Source organism: Ptychodera flava, chromosome 10, assembly GCF_041260155.1.
Source record: "Ptychodera flava strain L36383 chromosome 10, AS_Pfla_20210202, whole genome shotgun sequence".
Classification (NCBI taxonomy): domain Eukaryota; kingdom Metazoa; phylum Hemichordata; class Enteropneusta; family Ptychoderidae; genus Ptychodera; species Ptychodera flava.
Window position 1 is genome coordinate 12350104 of NC_091937.1, and position 19800 is coordinate 12369903.

The 19800-nt window shown below is 38.5% G+C and overlaps 1 protein-coding gene across 1 annotated transcript; it reads right to left on the reverse strand.

The window, feature by feature from the left end:
* Positions 1-393: 393 nt before the first annotated feature.
* Positions 394-19641, reverse strand: LOC139142033 (zinc metalloproteinase nas-28-like). Its single transcript, XM_070711832.1, has 11 exons — positions 19534-19641; positions 16028-16112; positions 14608-14785; positions 12667-12802; positions 5853-5919; positions 3894-4097; positions 3485-3611; positions 1916-2198; positions 1761-1828; positions 966-1245; positions 394-765 (listed from the first exon to the last, which is right to left on the reverse strand). The coding sequence occupies exons 2-11, from the start codon at positions 16088-16090 to the stop codon at positions 696-698; spliced, it is 1476 nt and encodes a 491-aa protein (XP_070567933.1). The 5' UTR covers positions 16091-16112; positions 19534-19641; the 3' UTR covers positions 394-695.
* Between the last annotated feature and the right edge of the window lie 159 nt (positions 19642-19800).

The following is a 19800-nucleotide window of genomic DNA, read 5'->3' on the forward strand; positions in this document are numbered from 1 at the left end:
GCCGAATAATTATTTAGCTACATATAAATTTCATTGCAAATAACAAAGGTGAAAGACTGAAAGACTTTGAGCACCGGAAACATAAGTACTCATAACGTACATATTTAATGCAAAACGTCTACAGGGGATAATTTGCATCGATAAGTTTGACTTTGATTCCTATGTGTTACTCATTTTACAAAAGGCATTCGTGTGACTGCGATTTCGATGCCTGATCGGTATCCCCGGTTCGTTCGTCGTCGAAAGTGACAACTAAATCCACATTCTATCTTATTAGGGTAAATACACTTTCAGTGATGAGCAGTTAGCACCATATCGTATATGTCTGTGTGTCCATGTCGTCTACTACTCTCATGCCTTATAGATAACGATGAATTGACAAACACACACCTGCTCTGTTAATTTTATCACATCTATTTATTCAATAATTACCCAAGCGTACTAAGTCTTAGTACAGGAAGTGAAAGAAGCCAGTATGGTTGGCTAGCAAAGAAATAATATTTGCCCAAAGACAAAGGCTACCAAAGCCATAGAGTGACCAGTTAATACAGAGTATTACATTGCACAGTAATTAATTTACTAAAGATAATAACATATACGATATCGACACCTCAATATATTTGAAGTTGTTTTTGTTCGAAGTTTTGTTTCGTGCGTGAATTAGAAAAATGCCGCTTCGACAAAGCTATCCATCTCTACTGCTCGCAAACGTAAGGTTTCGCACTGTAGCACGTGGAATCATCCCAATCATAATTTTGCCCAGCCCTGAAAGTTAAAAAAACCCCATTCGTTACCGACAATTATTATCGACCGTATAACTTTACCAAGCCAAATGATACCCCATTTGTGCGCTCAATGACATAAATTCGGTATTGACAATTTTTACTGACTCTATACTTTACTATTTCATAGATATATCTGATGTGCACCGTCAATGATGTACATATACTTTAAGTTTGTCTTACCATAATTGCAGACAGTCTCCACTACCTTGAGGTTCACCAGGAGCCCAGGGTTGATAGCTGGCGTCGGACAAATTAACTCCATCACTTGTGTACCAATTATCAGAAATAAGCCGACCATTTATCCAGACATCTAGACCGTCCATGCCTGCAGCCGACACCCTTGATATTATGGCATTATGTTTTTCTGCACTGGTGACTTTGGCCAACTTCATTCCAATTCTTGCGCAGGCGTCTTCGGCATCATCGTAGGTTAGCTCCTCAATGTATGCCACCACCACACCTTAAAAAAGGGTTAAATGGTTGATGAATTTTCGTACTAGCTTTTATCAAAATCATAGTTCTTTCCTTTCATTAGACTTTTTTCACGTCGGTGAAATATTGAAAAATAAAATCATTTCATTTACAACAGTCTCTATTCTGTCTGTTCTATTGTATACAAACCTATTTGAAATTTTGAAGTCTAAGCGTCACTATCGAGTCTGCGCAGTGGTGAGTTAGTTTCTACCGGATTCACCTGTTGAAACTCCCATGTATCGCGTACATCCCACTCATTACCTTCACCCAACTCACACGTTTCATATGAAAACAGATCACAAATTATAGCGTTCATCCAATTTCAACATTCACAAATCGCAGACTTGAACCATAGACCCTAAAAAAACAAGTCTAGTAGCCCTTCATGTAGAATCGCAAGCACGAAAACACTGCTGAAGTTTCGAAGTTTACTCAGCGGCAATCCAATGTTAAAATTACAGACGTTAGTACCGATCGGTGTACAATGCAATTTAAACCCACCTAGCTCACATACGAAGGGCCTTGCAATATCACAGTAAGTATCATCCCATCGATGTCCTGCGTCAGCCCTATAAACAAACAAAATAGAATAATCAACTCTATTCATAACACAATGTACATCAAACTTCAAAAAAAATGTTTAAACAAAGTCTTACCATAGTTGCAAGCAATCACCACTGCCACTCGGTTCACCAACTTGCCAATTCTCATAACCGTCCAGTTTGTATCCATCGGTGGTTCCCCAGCGGCCATCGGGGTTCCTCTGACCATTAATCCAGACATCGTTGGTACTTAAGCCTGCCGCATGTACTGCCATCACAACATCAGTATTCTTTGATTCACTAGAAATTTTGGCCAGCTTCATATCTTTGGCTTCACAAGCGGCTTTGGCATCGTCGAAGACCATCTCTCTCGTATCCACTTCTGGATCTATGTGATCTGAAATAAGGACGAACCATTCCAATTTGCGTTTTCATCGTACGAATGCGTATGCACAGTGTGGGACGATTTATGAGAGTATGGGATAGATTTTTCCTACACAGTCGATCCAACACGCCCAGTGGCCAGGAATATGAGAATATACTTTTACTTGACGAAGAAAATTTCGTCGTCATCGATGTCCTTCTTTATCACCCCCTTCGAAAAATATGTGGTGTGCGAAACATTTTCATCCTGCATTTTTTCTTCTCACTGCTATTTATTTTAAAGCATTGCATAATAATTACTTTGGAATATGCATTAATAGTCAAACAGCCACATCAAATTATCCGTTTTTGCATATGTTTGTCACTGAGGAGGAGTACACGAAACCCGTTCGCTTTGAAGTGTGTCGTCTGACAGCGCCATAGTTCTGGTTTTAACTGTATGCAACTTCTCGTTCATCAAATAAGTGCACGCATTGAGAGCGCGGGTACAGAAAATGACCAATGAGCATTCGTCAAACGAAAACAGGTTTCACTCGCTCGATAATATAGAGTATGAGAACAAATCCATCTCACACTTGTATAGGATAGAGAAATTCATCAACTCAACCTGTTCGTTCGTGGGATTACTTTTCACATGTCGGTTCAATATAATTGAGATAATTGCAGTTATTGTCAGATTGGCTTTCTTTGATTTTAATCATTCCCTTTCGAAAAAAACAGTCCGCAATTCACTCACAATCAAATGCTGCACGAAACATGTTTATAGGGATGAAATATTTCTTCTCACTGCAGTACATTGTGTGATAAAATTTGACGTTGAATTAATCAGAATAACACATGACACCGTGCTTTGGTCTGTCTTCACACATTTGTCACCGACGGGAGAGTGCACAAACCCATTCCATTTGAAGTACTGCGCGCCATAGTTCCGGTTTCCCAGCACGCGACCCACCCATTTTTCACTTAATGCGCGCGACTTGGGCGCGGGGAGAGCAAATTGCCAATGAGCATTTATCAAATGAAAATATAATAATGATTGTGAGATCAAAGTGATCCTAAATTGATGTTTTCACACCCCTAGTGTACCTGCAAGGACATGAGAAACAATATGTCAGCAGGTCTGATTAATTGCAATGGTTTTGCATGAAGAAAACACGGCGGGTGAAAATTCTCTCTTGTTAATATACGCCTGAACTGTTTATCTTCTTGATATAACTATACATTATTGAATGCTTTTCCTGGATATTATCTACTTTTGATGAGAACACAAGAATTCAATTTGTGAGATATATAACGTACCAGAACAACCGTAGATGGCGTTGGCGAGTTCCACATCGTAAAGGCTAAGACCATCTCTCTGTCCAATTAAATCCTGTTTCGTAGGGTCGTTCGCAGTTATAGTTGGCTCTCCATTTTTGGAAAACCCCTTCAGGGATAAATATTTGACAAAGACATGGACATTAAAAAAACCCGGGAAATCAGAACTTCTAGACAAATACCCTTGCAAAACGAGAATACTTGTCATTTTCAGTGTTGCTCTAAAGTTTTTTGTCGTGTCACCCTAAAGCAATACGATTCCCTTGATTGTCACTTACCGTAGCCATGAGCACTATGCGGCCGGGAGTAAACATGTCAACAACAAAAACTTCCTTGATAAAGCATAGACAGAAGAGGAATAAATGAACTTAAGGAAGTCTGGAGTACTTACCATAGACGAATAGTGCATTATCGAACCAAGGTTGTACGGCATCCCGAGGGGATCAAGTCGATCGATATCGTATTTATCAAAGTTATATAACTCGTCAGGCTCGATGTTCTCATAATGGACTGTAACGTACTCATCTCGGTCAGTGCGACTTTGCTCATGCCAGAATCCAATCGCATGACCAATCTTGTGAGTTATAGATCCAAACTATATTACCAAAAGAGCATAGAATTCAAAGAAAAATACAATGAGTACGATTCGAAAGTGATCATTAATATTTCGCCTTAACATTTTGTCATCACGCCTTTAATATTGTCACTGGCCCTAAACAGCCGGAACGTATCTTTGGCCATGGCTAATAACATAAAAATCTAACATTGGTTTCTCGAATAAAGTCTAATTAAGGTAGAATGCACCTCGGGGACAGATATTCGGACTCTGAAACTTTTACAATTGTTTTTATATCTAGCACTTGTTGGGGTTCATTTTAAAGCTCTCGGTGTACAAAAACAATTTCGCCGTCTTAGTTTTTCGAAAATCCAAAATTTTATTGAGCCCATGGAGTTAACATAGCGATATGGCGGCCATTTTGAATTTCAAAATATCGGTAAATTTTGGGTAATTTGTTTCTCTAGTACCAAGGTTGCGCAGTGACCCCAATTTTTATTCTTGAATTTGAAAGTGAACGGTTGAAAGATTCGTTGAGGAAAGTTTGAGCAAAAGTTTAAGTCTTTCACTTTCGAGGCGCATACTACCTTTAACAAGCACTTCTTAATGACTTTTCACAAGTCTCGTCCGCGCCTAGTCTCGTCCGCACAAATCTTCAAGGATGACGAAGTCCTTCACATGAAAATGCAAAATTCATAACTTTATTCGACATTGCGAGGCATGGTGCAAAACTGTGTGGGATTGTTTACGAATCAGGATCTTTTGAGTTCAAGTGATGGAGACAGAGGCGTCGACTGTATTTCTTCAATCTTTATTACTACAGCTACGATGAACTACTGCTACAATAATATAATGTATCAGTGGGTGGATAAGTGACGACCAGATCCAGTGGTGAGCGATGCGCTCTGAGTATACGCATACACATACACTATACTGTGCATAAACATATACTAAAGTAAAGTGGCTTATTCAGGCTGTGATATAGCCGATTTTGGCGGGAAAGTAAGAAGCGTCTTTGACTTTGATTGGTTAGAGATGAGTCACACGTCAGAAAGAATTAAAACTATGTGTAAACACAGGATATTGGAAGGAACTGAAGAGATTACAATCTGTCTTCATTGTCAAAGAATTAAGAAGTAGCTATCTTTGTATACGTTTCTCGACAAAAACATCTAAAATTTCAAAACTGGCAAAATTCATGTTTATAGCGTTTCAGCAGATTTTAGTTAAAATCTGTCTTAGACTGACTACTTCGATCTAGCTACAGGGAAGTTGTTTTCCTAATTTAAAAGTATCGCAGCCAAAATAAAACGGAAACATATCCACGCCAATCTATAATCTATGACTAGCTACTTCAATTGTACACGCACTACTACATACAGAAAATTGTTGTTATTGGCATTAGGCAAGAAATAAGCTGAGACGTTGCATAAAATGAAAAATAAAAACTGATTTAAAAGCGACCATAATGCATCAGAAACTACTTTATCGTTTTACAGCAATATTGCTAAAATGAATGGACTCACTCAAAGACTTAGACACAAGGGTTTGTTAATATGTAAATAACAAACAAGATCAGGAGCATGAATAAAAATACTGCATAAGCTATCACATATCTTGTACTGACTTGCTCACTTGAACTATCAATCAGTCCAACTTTTTCCTAAGAGAACTGATAATGGAGCTTGTGTTGCTGAATATTCCGAACGACGATTATTTGCAGAATGGAACCACCATCGTCATCTGAAATCTACCGTATTTAACTACAAAGACAAACTTAAGAGTCAAACTCACCATGCACCATGAGGGGATATTAATTGGTTGAGCACCCAAGCCCACCATTCCTACGTAAGAATTGCAACTGAAAAACATGATAGAAATCGTTCGTCATTTATACTTTAAAAGAGGTAGAACTATTTTCTTCTTTAGGAAGTGCCTTCACTTATAGGCCTGCGTGTAGATGCAACCGCTTATGTTCATGTACAATGAATATGTATGTATGTATGTATGTATGTATGTATGTATGTATGTATGTATGTATGTATGTATGTATGTATGTATGTATGTATGTATGTATGTATGTATGTATGTATGTATGTATGTATGTATGTATGTATGTATGTATGTATGTATGCATGCATGCATGCATGCATGCATGCATGCATGCATGCATGCATGTATGTATGTATGTATGTATGTTGTTATGTAGGTCATTTCCCCCCACACTCATCATGACCTGAGTTCAATTAGTCTAGAACATTCTCAAGGTCACTGCCCTTAATGACCTCACAACCTTGAATTCAATTAGTCATGTTTGGAATGTTCTGGAAAGTTGATTAGTTGTGTAAGGGAGATAATTTTAGAACAGTAATTAGCATGTCAATAAAAGTTCTAGATTGTTCTTATATGCCTTTATAAAAGGGACGTGCTCAGCTTCCAGTCAGACTTTTGGGATCGTGTCTCTGTGTGTTACTAAACTCCAGCAGTAGTCATTCTCTAGACTTTCAAGACCTTCACTGCCAACGCTGGATTTATACTGTGGACTTTGTGCAGCTTCAAGCCTGCAAGGACTGTTCATTCATCCAACTGACTGTTACAACTCTGAGACTGGAGCTTTGCCGTCCCAGCTGAGATAAGTAGTCTGTACACTTTTAAAGCTTGTACTCAATCCCTGACTTAGCAATTAGTTTTATTTTCGTAATAAATTTTGTTTTAACGTTAACTGCTGAGTTCACCCTTTTGTTCGTTTTCTCTGCACGTAACAAAATTGGGGGCTCGTCCGGGAGACGAATATTTGAGCCGTTTTACAACATTTTGCCTACCTTTTCAAAACTACTTTACACTGTGAACTCAGCGAAATTTAATCATGGCGGAATTCAAGCCAGACGAATTTATGGAGGACCTTGATCAGGACACATTTAATTCCCTCAGAAAAGACAACCTCATAGCACTGGCAAATTTCCTTAATGTAGAAGTCAAAAGATCTATGCGCAAGCGGAGAGATACAGTTCAAGATTGCAAAACATTTAGTTAATTCAGGCCATTTGAGGAGTCTGCCCTAAAAGATTATGAACCTGAGTCTTCCTTTGAACTCAGAAAATTAGAGTTAGAAATACAGGCAGATTTGGCACGTGAAAAGTTAGCAATGGAAGAAAGACAGAAAGAAAAAGAATTACAAATGAAAGAAAAAGAATTACAAATGAAAGAAAAAGAAAGGCAGGAAAGATTAGAAATGGAAGAAAGACAGAGAGAAAAAGAATTGCGATTAGAAGAACAGCGATTGCAGGTAGAAATAAAACGTTTAGAGCTTGGACAGTCAGGAAAATTCTTCCCTTCAGACAAGTTTGACATCACTAAGCATTTCAGGTTAGTTCCCCTTTCCAAGAAAAGGCTGTTGATAAATATTTCCTTCATTTTGAGAAAATTGCTCAGAGTCTGAATCTGGCCTAAGGAGTCCTGGTCTATGCTTTTGCAGAGTGCTTTGGTGGGTAAAGCCAGAGAAATTTACATTCAGTTGTCAGTAGAGCAGGCTTCAGATTATGATTCTGTGAAGGAATTAATTCTCAAGGGCTATGAGTTGGTGCCTGAAGCTTACCGTCAGAAATTTAGGGATTGCGAGAAGGTGAAGGATCAAACTTATGTCGAATTCGCTCGGACAAAAGAACAACTGTTCGACCGTTGGTGTTCTTCTGAAAAGGTCAGTCAGAATTATGACAAATTACGACAGCTCGTTTTGATTGAGGAATTTAAAAGGTGCATCCGGAGTGACATCAAGACATTTATCAATGAACAAAAGGCAGATACATTAGAGGTTGCTGCACGTTTGGCCGATGATTATTCATTGACCCACAAATCTTCATTTCTCAGCAAACCATCCCAGTCCTTTTCCTACAGAAACAATGCAGGCAAATTTAACTCCTCCTTTTCATCCAAGAATTTTTCAAAGGAGAGTAGGAAATCAAATGACAACAGTTCACAAAATTCAAGTAACACTTCCACATCATCAGATCCCAAGTCTCAATCTCCTTCTGACAAACAGTTCGGTACACTTTCTTGTAATTATTGTAAGAAAGACGGCCATTTAATGTCAGAGTGTTTCAAATTGAAAAGAAAACGTGAAGGTCAAAGTGGTCAAAGTGGATCTAAGCCCACCGGCTTTATTTCTTCATCAACTCAATTAGAGTCTAATAATGTGTGTAACACATTTTCTGAGGTTAAACCCCTCGTATCCCCAATTAATGAGGTCAAGGTCAATTCTTCTCAAGATAGCATTATGGGTATTTTCGAACCATTTATTCATAATGGTTTTATATCACTTTCTAGTGATTTCTCTTCCGCTACCCCTGTCAAAATTTTAAGAGATACCTGGGCTTCCCAGTCTCTTTTGTTGGCAGATACCCTGCCGTTTTCTGAAAAGTCATTTTCAGGTTCTAAAGTTCTTATTAAGGGGGTAGATTGTAATGACTACATTCCTGTTCCTCTCCATAATGTCTATTTGTCTTCGGACTTTGTTTCTGGACCTGTGACTTTAGGTATTAGGCCTTTTTTGCCTTTTGAAGGGATTCACCTTCTTCTTGGAAACGACCTTGCTGGGGACAAGGTCATTACTAATCCACTTGTGACTGATAATCCTAGTTTAGATCAAAATCCAGAGCCAATAGAGGAAGACATTCCCGGCCTTTTCCCATCATGTGCTATTACTCGAGCCATGTCAAAGAAAACTTCCGAGAATCAAAATACTCTCAAAAATAATGTCACAGATGTTGACTTAAATGACACCTTTCTCAGTCAGGTGTTTGACACGGATCATTCCGTTATCCCTCGTGGATTTGAAACTTCCAGTAAAACTTCTGCTGACCAAAGTCAGACATTTTCTAGATCAAATCTCATTGCAGAACAACACAAAGACCCAGATATTTTGTCTTTGTTTGACAGGGTAGATGATGAAGGTAAAACTTCAAATAGCTCTGTTTCCTATTATACAAAGTCTGGTATTCTCATGCGTAAATGGAGACCTCCAGATGTTTTGGTTGATGACGATTGGGCTATAAAACATCAAATTGTGGTTCTAAAGCCCTACCGTGCTGAAATATTGCGCCTGGCCCATGAAACGCCCTGGGCTGGTCACTTAGGAGTCAGGAAAACTTATCATAAAATTCTCAGTCACTTTTATTGGCCTAATCTCAGGCAGGATGTAGCACATTTCTGTAAAACTTGTCACACATGTCAAATGGTAGGAAAGCCAAATCAAACCATTCCAAAGGCCCCTTTACAGCCAATTCCTGCATTTCAAGAACCATTTAGTAGGATACTAATAGACTGTGTTGGGCCCCTACCAAAAACAAGATCAGGAAATGAGTACATGCTGACAATATGTGTACATCAACTCGGTTCCCCGAAGCCATACCACTGAGAAATATAAAGACAAAGACTATAGTGAAAGCTTTAGTCAAATTTTTCACTTTATTTGGCCTCCCTAAATGTGTCCAGTCCGATCAAGGCTCCAACTTTATGTCTGGAATTTTTCAACAAGTAATGGATCAGCTAGGCATTAAACAGTATAGGTCATCCGCCTATCATCCAGAAAGTCAGGGTGCCCTTGAGCGATTTCATCAAACTTTGAAAAACATGATTAGGACCTACTGTTTTGACACAGAGAAACAGTGGGATGAAGGAATACATTTTCTGCTCTTTGCTGTTAGAGAGTCAATTCAAGAGTCTCTTGGTTTAGCCCATTTGAGCTTGTATTTGGACATACAGTCCGTGGCCCACTTAAGCTCGTTAAAGAGAAATTCCTATCAGACGATGATGATTGTCTGAATATTTTGCAATATGTGTCAGATTTTCGTACAAAACTCTCTAAAGCATGTGAATTAGCCAGAGAAAATCTTGAGTCATCTCAGCAGTCAATGAAAACCAAATACGATAAAAACACCTCAAAACGGAAGTTTGAACCAGGTCAAAAAGTTCTTGTTCTACTTCCGGTTCCTGGCAAACCACTCCATGCTCGTTACTTTGGGCCATACCTAATTGATAAGAAATTGAGTGATTTAAATTACATCATAATAACACCTGACAGGCGAAAACAAAAACAGCTATGTCACATAAATATGCTTAAGCCATATTTGGATAGGGATAATCCTACTATAACTCAGCCTGTCAGTGCAGTCAGTTCAAACCATTATGAAGATAGTGATACTGAAACTGACTTGAGTGAAAATACTCTAAACTCAAAGCTGGGCTCGGTCAAGCTTCAGAATTCAGAAATCCTGGAGAAGCTGGAGTCTACAAAGTTGGCACACCTCCAGCCAGAACAACAACAACAGGTGAAAGAACTGCTCCATGAATATAAACACCTGTTTCAAGATGTTCCAACGAGGACAAACGTCATCTATCACGACGTTGATGTTGGGGACAGTACGCCTGTAAAACAACATCCATACAGACTAAATCCAACAAAAGCGAAATATCTCCAGGAAGAAGTCAAATACCTGCTGGACAATGACTTTATTGAACCCAGTAAAAGTAACTGGAGTTCGCCGTGCATACTTGTTCCCAAATCAGATCACAGTTATCGTATGTGCACGGACTTTAGGAAGGTCAACACTTTAACAAAGACAGACACTTTCCCAATCCCGAGGATTGATGACTGCATCGACCGAGTGGGAAAAGCCAAGTATGTGACGAAATTTGACCTACTGAAGGGATTTTGGCAAGTCCCTCTGACGGATCGTGCTCGTGAAATATCCGCCTTTGTTACACCAGACGGATTGTTCCAGTACAAGGTGATGCCATTCGGAATGAAGAACTCTCCGGCAACGTTCCAACGGATGATCAACGACGTCATATCCGGGCTAGACGGATGTGCAGCTTACGTTGACGACGTCGTCCTGTATAGTGACACCTGGGAGGAACACATCAAGCTCATGCGGAAGTTCTTTCAGAGACTGTCAACCTTGCCAAATCTGAGTTTGGTTGGGCGAGGGTAACTTACCTCGGACATACTGTAGGACAGGGTGAGGTAAAACCTGTTGATGCCAAAATCAGTGCCATTTCAAGTTTTCCCATACCAAACTGCAAACGACAACTGATGCGCTTTCTCGGTATGGCTGGTTACTACAGAAAATTCTGTCCAAATTTCTCCACAATTACTGAGCCTTTGACTAACTTACTTAAAAAGAAAGTAAAGTTTGTTTGGTCAGAGCAATGCCAACAGGCATTTGATACACTTAAAGCCATACTGCAAAGTGCCCCAGTGTTGTCTGCACCAGATTTCACTTTGCCATTCAAATTAGCTGTAGATGCTAGTGATACGGCTGCTGTGCTGTTTTATTGCAAGAGGATAGTCATGGTGTAGATCATCCTGTTTGCTATTTTTCACGCAAATTTAACAAATCCCAGAGAAACTACTCTACAATTGAAAAAGAGTGTTTATCTTTGATATTAGCTTTACAGCATTTTGAAGTTTATGTTACTTCTTCAAATCAGCCAATAGTGGTTTATATTGATCACAACCCTCTTGTTTTCTGCAGAAATTTAAAGGCAAAAATCAGAGATTGCTAAGATGGAGTTTAATGTTACAGGAGTTTAATCTTGACATTAGACATATCAAAGGCAGAGACAATTTATTGCAGACTGTCTCTCTCGTATTTAGAGTTTATTGTTGTTCACTTTCAAGAAATTTTATTGTTGTTCACTTTCAAGAAATTTTACTTCAGAGTAAAACAAAATTTGAGTACTTAAATCCTTTTCAAGATTACATTTGTAAAAGAAAGATTTTTCTTTGAAAAATTTTCTTTTTTTGAAGAGGGGGTGTGTTATGTAGGTCATTTCCCCCCCACACTCATCATGACCTGAGTTCAATTAGTCTAGAACATTCTCAAGGTCACTGCCCTTAATGACCTCACAACCTTGAATTCAATTAGTCATGTTTGGAATGTTCTGGAAAGTTGATTAGTTGTGTAAGGGAGATAATTTTAGAACAGTAATTAGCATGTCAATAAAAGTTCTAGATTGTTCTTATATGCCTTTATAAAAGGGACGTGCTCAGCTTCCAGTCAGACTTTTGGGATCGTGTCTCTTGTGTGTTACTAAACTCCAGCAGTAGTCATTCTCTAGACTTTTCAAGACCTTCACTGCCAACGCTGGATTTATACTGTGGACTTTGTGCAGCTTCAAGCCTGCAAGGACTGTTCATTCATCCAACTGACTGTTACAACTCTGAGACTGGAGCTTTGCCGTCCCAGCTGAGATAAGTAGTCTGTACACTTTTAAAGCTTGTACTCTATCCCTGACTTAGCAATTAGTTTATTTTCGTAATAAATTTTGTTTAAACGTTAACTGCTGAGTTCACCCTTTTGTTCGTTTTCTCTGCACGTAACAATGTATGTATGTATGTATGTATGTATGTATGTATGTATGTATGTACGTATGTATGTATGTATGTATGTATGTATGTATGTATGTATGTATGTATGTATGTATGTATGTATGTATGTATGTATGTATGTATGTATGTATGTATGTATGTATGTATTCTATATCATCGGAGTGTCGTTTGATGTCCGAACCAATAAAGCTGACCGTGAAAATTTGTAAACAAACTAACCTCGATACGCTGTTCTGGAACCTAATTCTATTCTGATGGCCTACCATTGCAGATACCCCAGCAGAGTAAGGGTAAAATTGAAGACATGTCTGCGACATCCAATGCTTCATGGCGTCATGAATGTCGGCCTGGTTGGCTACACGCGTATATATATATATATATATATATATATATATATATATATATATATATATATATATATATATATATATATATATATATATATATATATATATATATATATATATATATATATATATATATATATATATATATATATATATATATATATATAGAGAGAGAGAGAGAGAGAGAGAGAGAGAGAGAGAGAGAGAGAGAGAGAGAGAATTGAATTGGTGAAATGTAACCATTTGGGGCGAGCTGCTACGTATTTTAAAATTAATATAAGATTTGTAAATGAAACATTCCTAAGAAGCGTGAGACAAAACATTAAGCAGTCGAGAAAAGCACACGTATACTCCTCAGTAGCCTAGAAACTATTCGTCGCTTTCTGCCTCCGCCGCACTCCGCCTGGCCTCGAGATCTGCTTTTAACGCCGTAGCATAAAAACAGCTCATTTGAAAGTGAATGGTCCTGGAGACCATATAGAGATGACGATTCTGCTGTCCTGTAGAACACAACTGTGCAATGGCAAGTACTAACAGTACAAGAACTGGAAAGATATATACGGTACATATCCACGAGAATTAAAACCACCCTTTCAATAACACATCCTCGATACAATGAGAAAGCGTATCTCCTCCGTTTCCAATGACGAAAACTTGTCCAATCAGGAGTACCGAGTCTCGGTAAACATTTCACGAAGGGCTCAAAATTATGAAGAGTTCAAAATTACATGTAAACGACTCAAGATTTTCAAGTGAAACTCAGAGAAATTGAGCTACGGTTGCACAGAGAATTTCACACAAAATAGGGTCATCGGACACAAGGAAAGCGCATCCGATGGCGAACGCAAATGCGGCCGTAACAAGTAATTTTGTCCACTCCAGAGGGTAAGCCACCCTGCAGGCGTTATCTATGAAGCAACAATTACAGAAGAAGTGCTTCAGCCTAACCATAGACACTTTTGCAGTCTACTGAAAATTTGTCCAAAACACCTTGCATATCATATCCGATCAAATAGCCTGAATGCTTATAGCATAGAGTTATCGACGTACGTTTGGGATCTTAAAAATGACGACAAACCAGGAATGTGGACAACTATTTCAGATGTCATGATTGATTAAATCAACAGCAAGCAAGGTGTTCCAATGTAACAAAGAAATGACATGCAATCTTTGTCTTGTAGAGAAACTTTTAATGATGAATGTAGATAAGTAAAAAAGGTCTTGGTTGGTCTAAAATACCGCAATTGCAATGAAAGTGAATTTTACATATCGAAATTCCTCCCTACCAACCACAAGAAATAGTACGACCCAACTTGAAATAAAGGTGTATGCACATATGAACCCTTCGAAACAAATAAAATGAACACTATCTATCCGATGATCATGTAAACGCGTGAAAGTCGAATGCTGGGAACAAAGTATGCTTAATGTGTTGTTATTTCTTTGTCATGTAATAGCTGCTAGATAATGACAGAAATCAAAGAGAAATAGACAGAACACAAACACCATACTCCAAACTCTAAAACGTCTTACACAATGCAAATTTACTTTTGTGTTAATGCGATTGCAGCGGCAATACCGACGATTGTATACATATTTCGACAGAAGAACACATTGAAATGATGCCATGTATGGACAGCCCAAGCCTTTCTGAATGCTTTACAATTGTATCCACTGATAGTCAGTTCAATCATACAAAACCCTTCCGAGAAGCCGTAGCTGTGAAGATTCTCAAGACAGAATTCACTTCGTAAATCACTATCAGTCCCAAAACACGTACAGTCTGGTAGAAAAAAGGTTTTCTGATACTTACGAGTGTCAAAGTCAATCTCATAGGGCACCACGCCTCTCGGCCAGCGTGTCGTGACGTCACTATGTGCTTTACGTACTCCTGCGTCCCCTTCAATCAATTCCTCGATGATTGCAGCCTGGTCTGGTGTCAGCAATATGTCACCTTCAAAGGTATCCTCACTTTCTTCCTGTATTATGACCTGCCATGCAATTATAGGTTTCCAGAGGTTTTACAAAATGTTCTAAGTTGCCTAACAAACTACAAGGTAAAATGTCGATGAAATTGAGCGGGAATCGATTTTCTAAAAAGACACTCTTAACTTCTCTGTGGACTGTCCACTATTGCCTATTCTAGTGTGGTACACGATGGATGACTGGTTTTGAAGAGAACTAGAGTTTTACTGAATATCGTAAACACCTGTGACTTTGACCAAAATAGTAGTGATATACGCTTCTTTCCTTTCCTGAGTAAAAGATTTATCGATATTTTCCCATTACGACTATAATTTGCAGTGATTTAAGTACGAGACGAAAAAGTTGTATCTCCATATGTGATTTAGGGATCGGCTAACTAGTTTTCGCTTTGAATCCGTTAACTTCTTTAAATCGACATCAACCAACAAGCTGATAATTTTCGCGTCACTTTACGAAATTTTCATGACGAGGATGCATAGTGAGGATCATAAGATCCTCGGGGTAAAGTTTGTTGCTTTGGCATTCAAAATTTTGATTTTGCCATTTACCATGAATTATTTCCCCAAATTTCTACTTTCATCAGCCAACACTCATATTAAATCACTATTCTGAAGAATTCGGCAAACATGTATAGATAGGAAAAAGACGATCGCCCCTCTTTTTTTCGATCGTATCGATCAAGACTTACCACCCAAGCCTTTTCTTTGTGTAAACACAAATATGGAAAATGAAGCTGCGCTACACACTGTAGCGTAGAAACTGTCAATATCTTTAGGCTTACATGTTTACAAACCCAACAGTTCTGATCAATACGCTTATCACCGTCATCTTGCTACGTGCCAGAATGACCGCTGAATCTAAAAACACTCTTTGAAAGGTTACATCTGGTTGGTAGTTTGTTATAATTCAAAGCAACTTAAGGAGTCTGAGTCTAGGGACAATTTAGCAGCTGTATGGAAAGTTTAACACGATAGGTTTCAGTAAACAAATTGGCTAAACGCTTGCGAGACACTATACATTTACCAAAAACATCACCCTTTGTCATTTTCAAGTTAGTACGATATTGTCAACCCTGAAACAACCAAAGCAAACCAAAGCAAAACAAAACAAAATAAAACAGAACAAAACAAAAACAAAAAAGCAAAACTAACCAACAAAACAAAACAACAATAAAAAGCGAAGATAACATAAAAAGACGCGCAGTTTGAACAGTTTTCGAAAAGACTCCGAAGAATTATACAACATACCTCCAAAGGACTGGAAGACGCCAACTCAAACAAACACACAACCAATATGATAAGGCTCTTCATTTTTCTGACTCGCGAATAAGGTCTGTTCGAAAAGGGGCAAAATGGAATTTAACGTAAAAACCATAACAAAATCATCTTACAAAGTAAAAAATGCTTTCGCGACAGTAGAATAGAAGCAACGACTCCTACATATCAAAATAAAAAATTATGAAAGATAAATACATACTATCAGCAGTACTAGTTATCTAAGATAGATACCTGTAGCCGAATGTGAATTATCAAAGAAATAATGCTGGGAGGTGACTTGAAATCATTAGTAAGAGTCAATTGCGAGACGTTGAAGATATCAACAAATTTACTTCACTAGCTGTAAAATAATACTTTTAAAGCAGGTGAAATATGCAATGTTGAAATATTAGCGTGCCTTCAGCGTATATCTTTATATATATATATTTTTTTTTCGCATGCCTTTACTGTTCAGCCCTATACTCTGCAGGGCAGGCTACCTTTCCGTACTGCAACGGCGGCTATGCGAGTAGTCTGGTTAGTCCCCACGGACACCGTCCGGGGGGACTTATAGGTTTGGTCATGTCCGTGCGTGCGTGCGTGTGTGCGTGCGTGCGTCCGTCCGTTCACACAGATATCTCAGAGATGCAAGAAGCGATTTCATTCAAACTTGGTACAAGGATTACTTCATATGTCATACAGATGCACGTCCATTTGTTTTGGGATACGATCCAATATGGCCGCCAGGCGGCCATTCTATTACGATTTTTTCATGTACAGAGCCATAACTCAGACATGTTTCAACCAATTTTATTCAAAGTTGGTACAAGGACATTGACTAATGTCATAGATATGCACGTCAATTTGTTTTGTCATACAATCCAATATGGCCGCCAGGCGGCCATTTTATTACGATTTTTTCATGTACAGAGCCATAACTCAGACATGTTTATACCAATTTTATTCAAAGTTGGTACAAGGACATTGACCAATGTCATAGATATGTACGTCAATTTGTTTTGTGATACGATCCAATATGGCCGCCAGGCGGCCATTTTATTACGATTTTTTCATGTACAGAGCCACAACTCAGACATGTTTCAACCGATTTTATTCAAAGTTGGTACAAGGACATTGACCAATGTCATAGATATGCACGTCGATTTGTTTTGTGATACAATCCAATATGGCCGCTAGGCGGCCATTTTATTACAATTTTTTCATATACAGAGGCATAACTCAGGCATATCTCAACCGATTTTATTCAAAGTTGGTACAAGGACATTGACCAATGTCATAGATATGCTCGTCAATTTGTTTTGTGATACGATCCAATATGGCTGCCAGGCGGCCATTTTATTACGATTTTTTCATGTACAGAGCCACAACTCAGACATGTTTCAACCGATTTTATTCAAAGTTGGTACAAGGACATTGACCAATGTCATAGATATGCACGTCGCTTTGTTTGTGATACAATCCAATATGGCCACTAGGCGGCTATTTTATCACAATTTTTTCATATACAGAGGCATAACTCAGGCATATCTCAACCGATTTTATTCAAAGTTGGTACAAGGACATTGACCTATGTCATACATATGTAGGTCAATTTGTTTTGTGATACAATCCAATATGGCCGCTAGGCGGCCATTTTATTACAATTTTTTCATATACAGAGGCATAACTCAGGCATATCTCAACCGATTTTATTCAAAGTTGGTACAAGGACATTGACCAATGTCATAGATATGCTCGTCAATTTGTTTTGTGATACGATCCAATATGGCCGCCAGGCGGCCATTTTATTACGATTTTTTCATGTACAGAGCCACAACTCAGACATGTTTCAACCGATTTTATTCAAAGTTGGTACAAGGACATTGACCAATGTCATAGATATGCACGTCGATTTGTTTTGTGATACAATCCAATATGGCCACTAGGCGGCTATTTTATCACAATTTTTTCATATACAGAGGCATAACTCAGGCATATCTCAACCGATTTTATTCAAAGTTGGTACAAGGACATTGACCTATGTCATACATATGTAGGTCAATTTTTTATGTGATACAATCCAATATGGTCGCTAGGCAGCCATTTTATTACGATGTTTTCATGTACAGAGCCATAACTCAGACATATTTCCACCAGTATCATTCAAAGTTGACATTGACCTATTTCATACATATGCTCGTCAATTTGTTTCTCGCATGTAGCAGTAACATGTCAATTATTGAAGTTTCGTAAGTAGGCTGATATGTCAAGAAATATGTACTGCATCAAATTCATGAAACTTTATACAGATGTTAACCAATGTTAAGCTCACATTGCTTTAACATTAAAAAAGACATTTATCAGTGTCATTTTAATTAATTTGTAATTGCATAAGTAATGAACTTTCCTAATTAGGGTTATATAGCCACAAATTAATACAACGTCAAATGTGATGAAACTTGATACAGATGTTGATCTCATAGTGTTGTAAATACTGCATCAAACTTTATGAAATATGGTACCAGTGATAATCTGTTAAGTGTTAGAATTGTATGCAAAAATGTTTTGCAACATCCTGTTAATTAATTCCTAGTTGACTCATTTTATGAACTTTAGGATGGTGGCCTACTGGTATATTGGTTTTATGTTTTCATCACCATGGAACTCACTCTTGGCCATTGAGCGCCATCTGTATCAAAGTATTTTTATCACAGACCTAATTAATGAAGAGGACTCTATCCTCTCTGAGGACATGTAATCAAAGTACCCATTATTAACAAGTGGGGACTGTGTCATCAACGATGACTTGTTTCTCTTCGTTCTGGTTTTAAAAAATGCACCGACTCCATTCGCGGTCAATGTCAAGATTACCTTGTTCAAGCCGGAGTTCAAGTTTACAACTGAATTCCCATACGTTTACGTCGGACTATCATGACGTCATCTCCCACCCTGGCTCGAACAGGTTGCAGCACCTTCCTTCTCACTTAGGTAAACCACGACCTATAGTTTTATTTTCTGCAAACCCAGTGTGGGTGTCTTCGGGCTTCCTGACTTCGCGAACCTTAAGCCTACAGCTTGTCCTCCCGATGATATCTGTCATGCAACTTGTCCACCACAAATGTTTCTCGCTTTAATTTAACGGGGGACCCACCTAGAATTTAAGTCAGCGCGACTGGCGTACTTATGAAGCGTCCGCTTATTATGGTCAGGGATTGCTGCAAAAGTTAAAATTTCATACAAGGAACCTCGGTCCCTCCATAGAGGTGACGAGTGATGGAGGGACCATGAAGGAACGCACCGGAGTCATGAATGTAAGACGGCGGATGTTCGTACCTGGAAGATGTGATGTCCTTCCGTGTAATTCTTTTACGCAGAAATGCGATGCTCGGCTATAGCGAGGAGAAAAGATGCGGCACAAGACGTGAAAGTCTCTACAGGTGTACGCTATACCAATCAGTGAAGCAGCATAGGAGGATAGAGAAGTAAAACTAACTTACCTAAGTTGATCTGAATGTTCTACGTCTGTGTTGTGTGTAGCGAAAGCTGTTGACGCTGGTCCTTTTTATACAATTTTTGCACGTCAAAACAGCGCGCAAAATCGCTTTCCTTATCATATTCGCACGCTGTTTTTATGAGCATGCGCTCAACAGGTGCTAATTTTCCCCACTTTCATTGATACTCTGAGGAAATTTTCACAGATGTTTCCAGAAATTAACTTTTCAAAAGTGAACGTTTTATTCCATCATTAACGTCGTATATCTTCA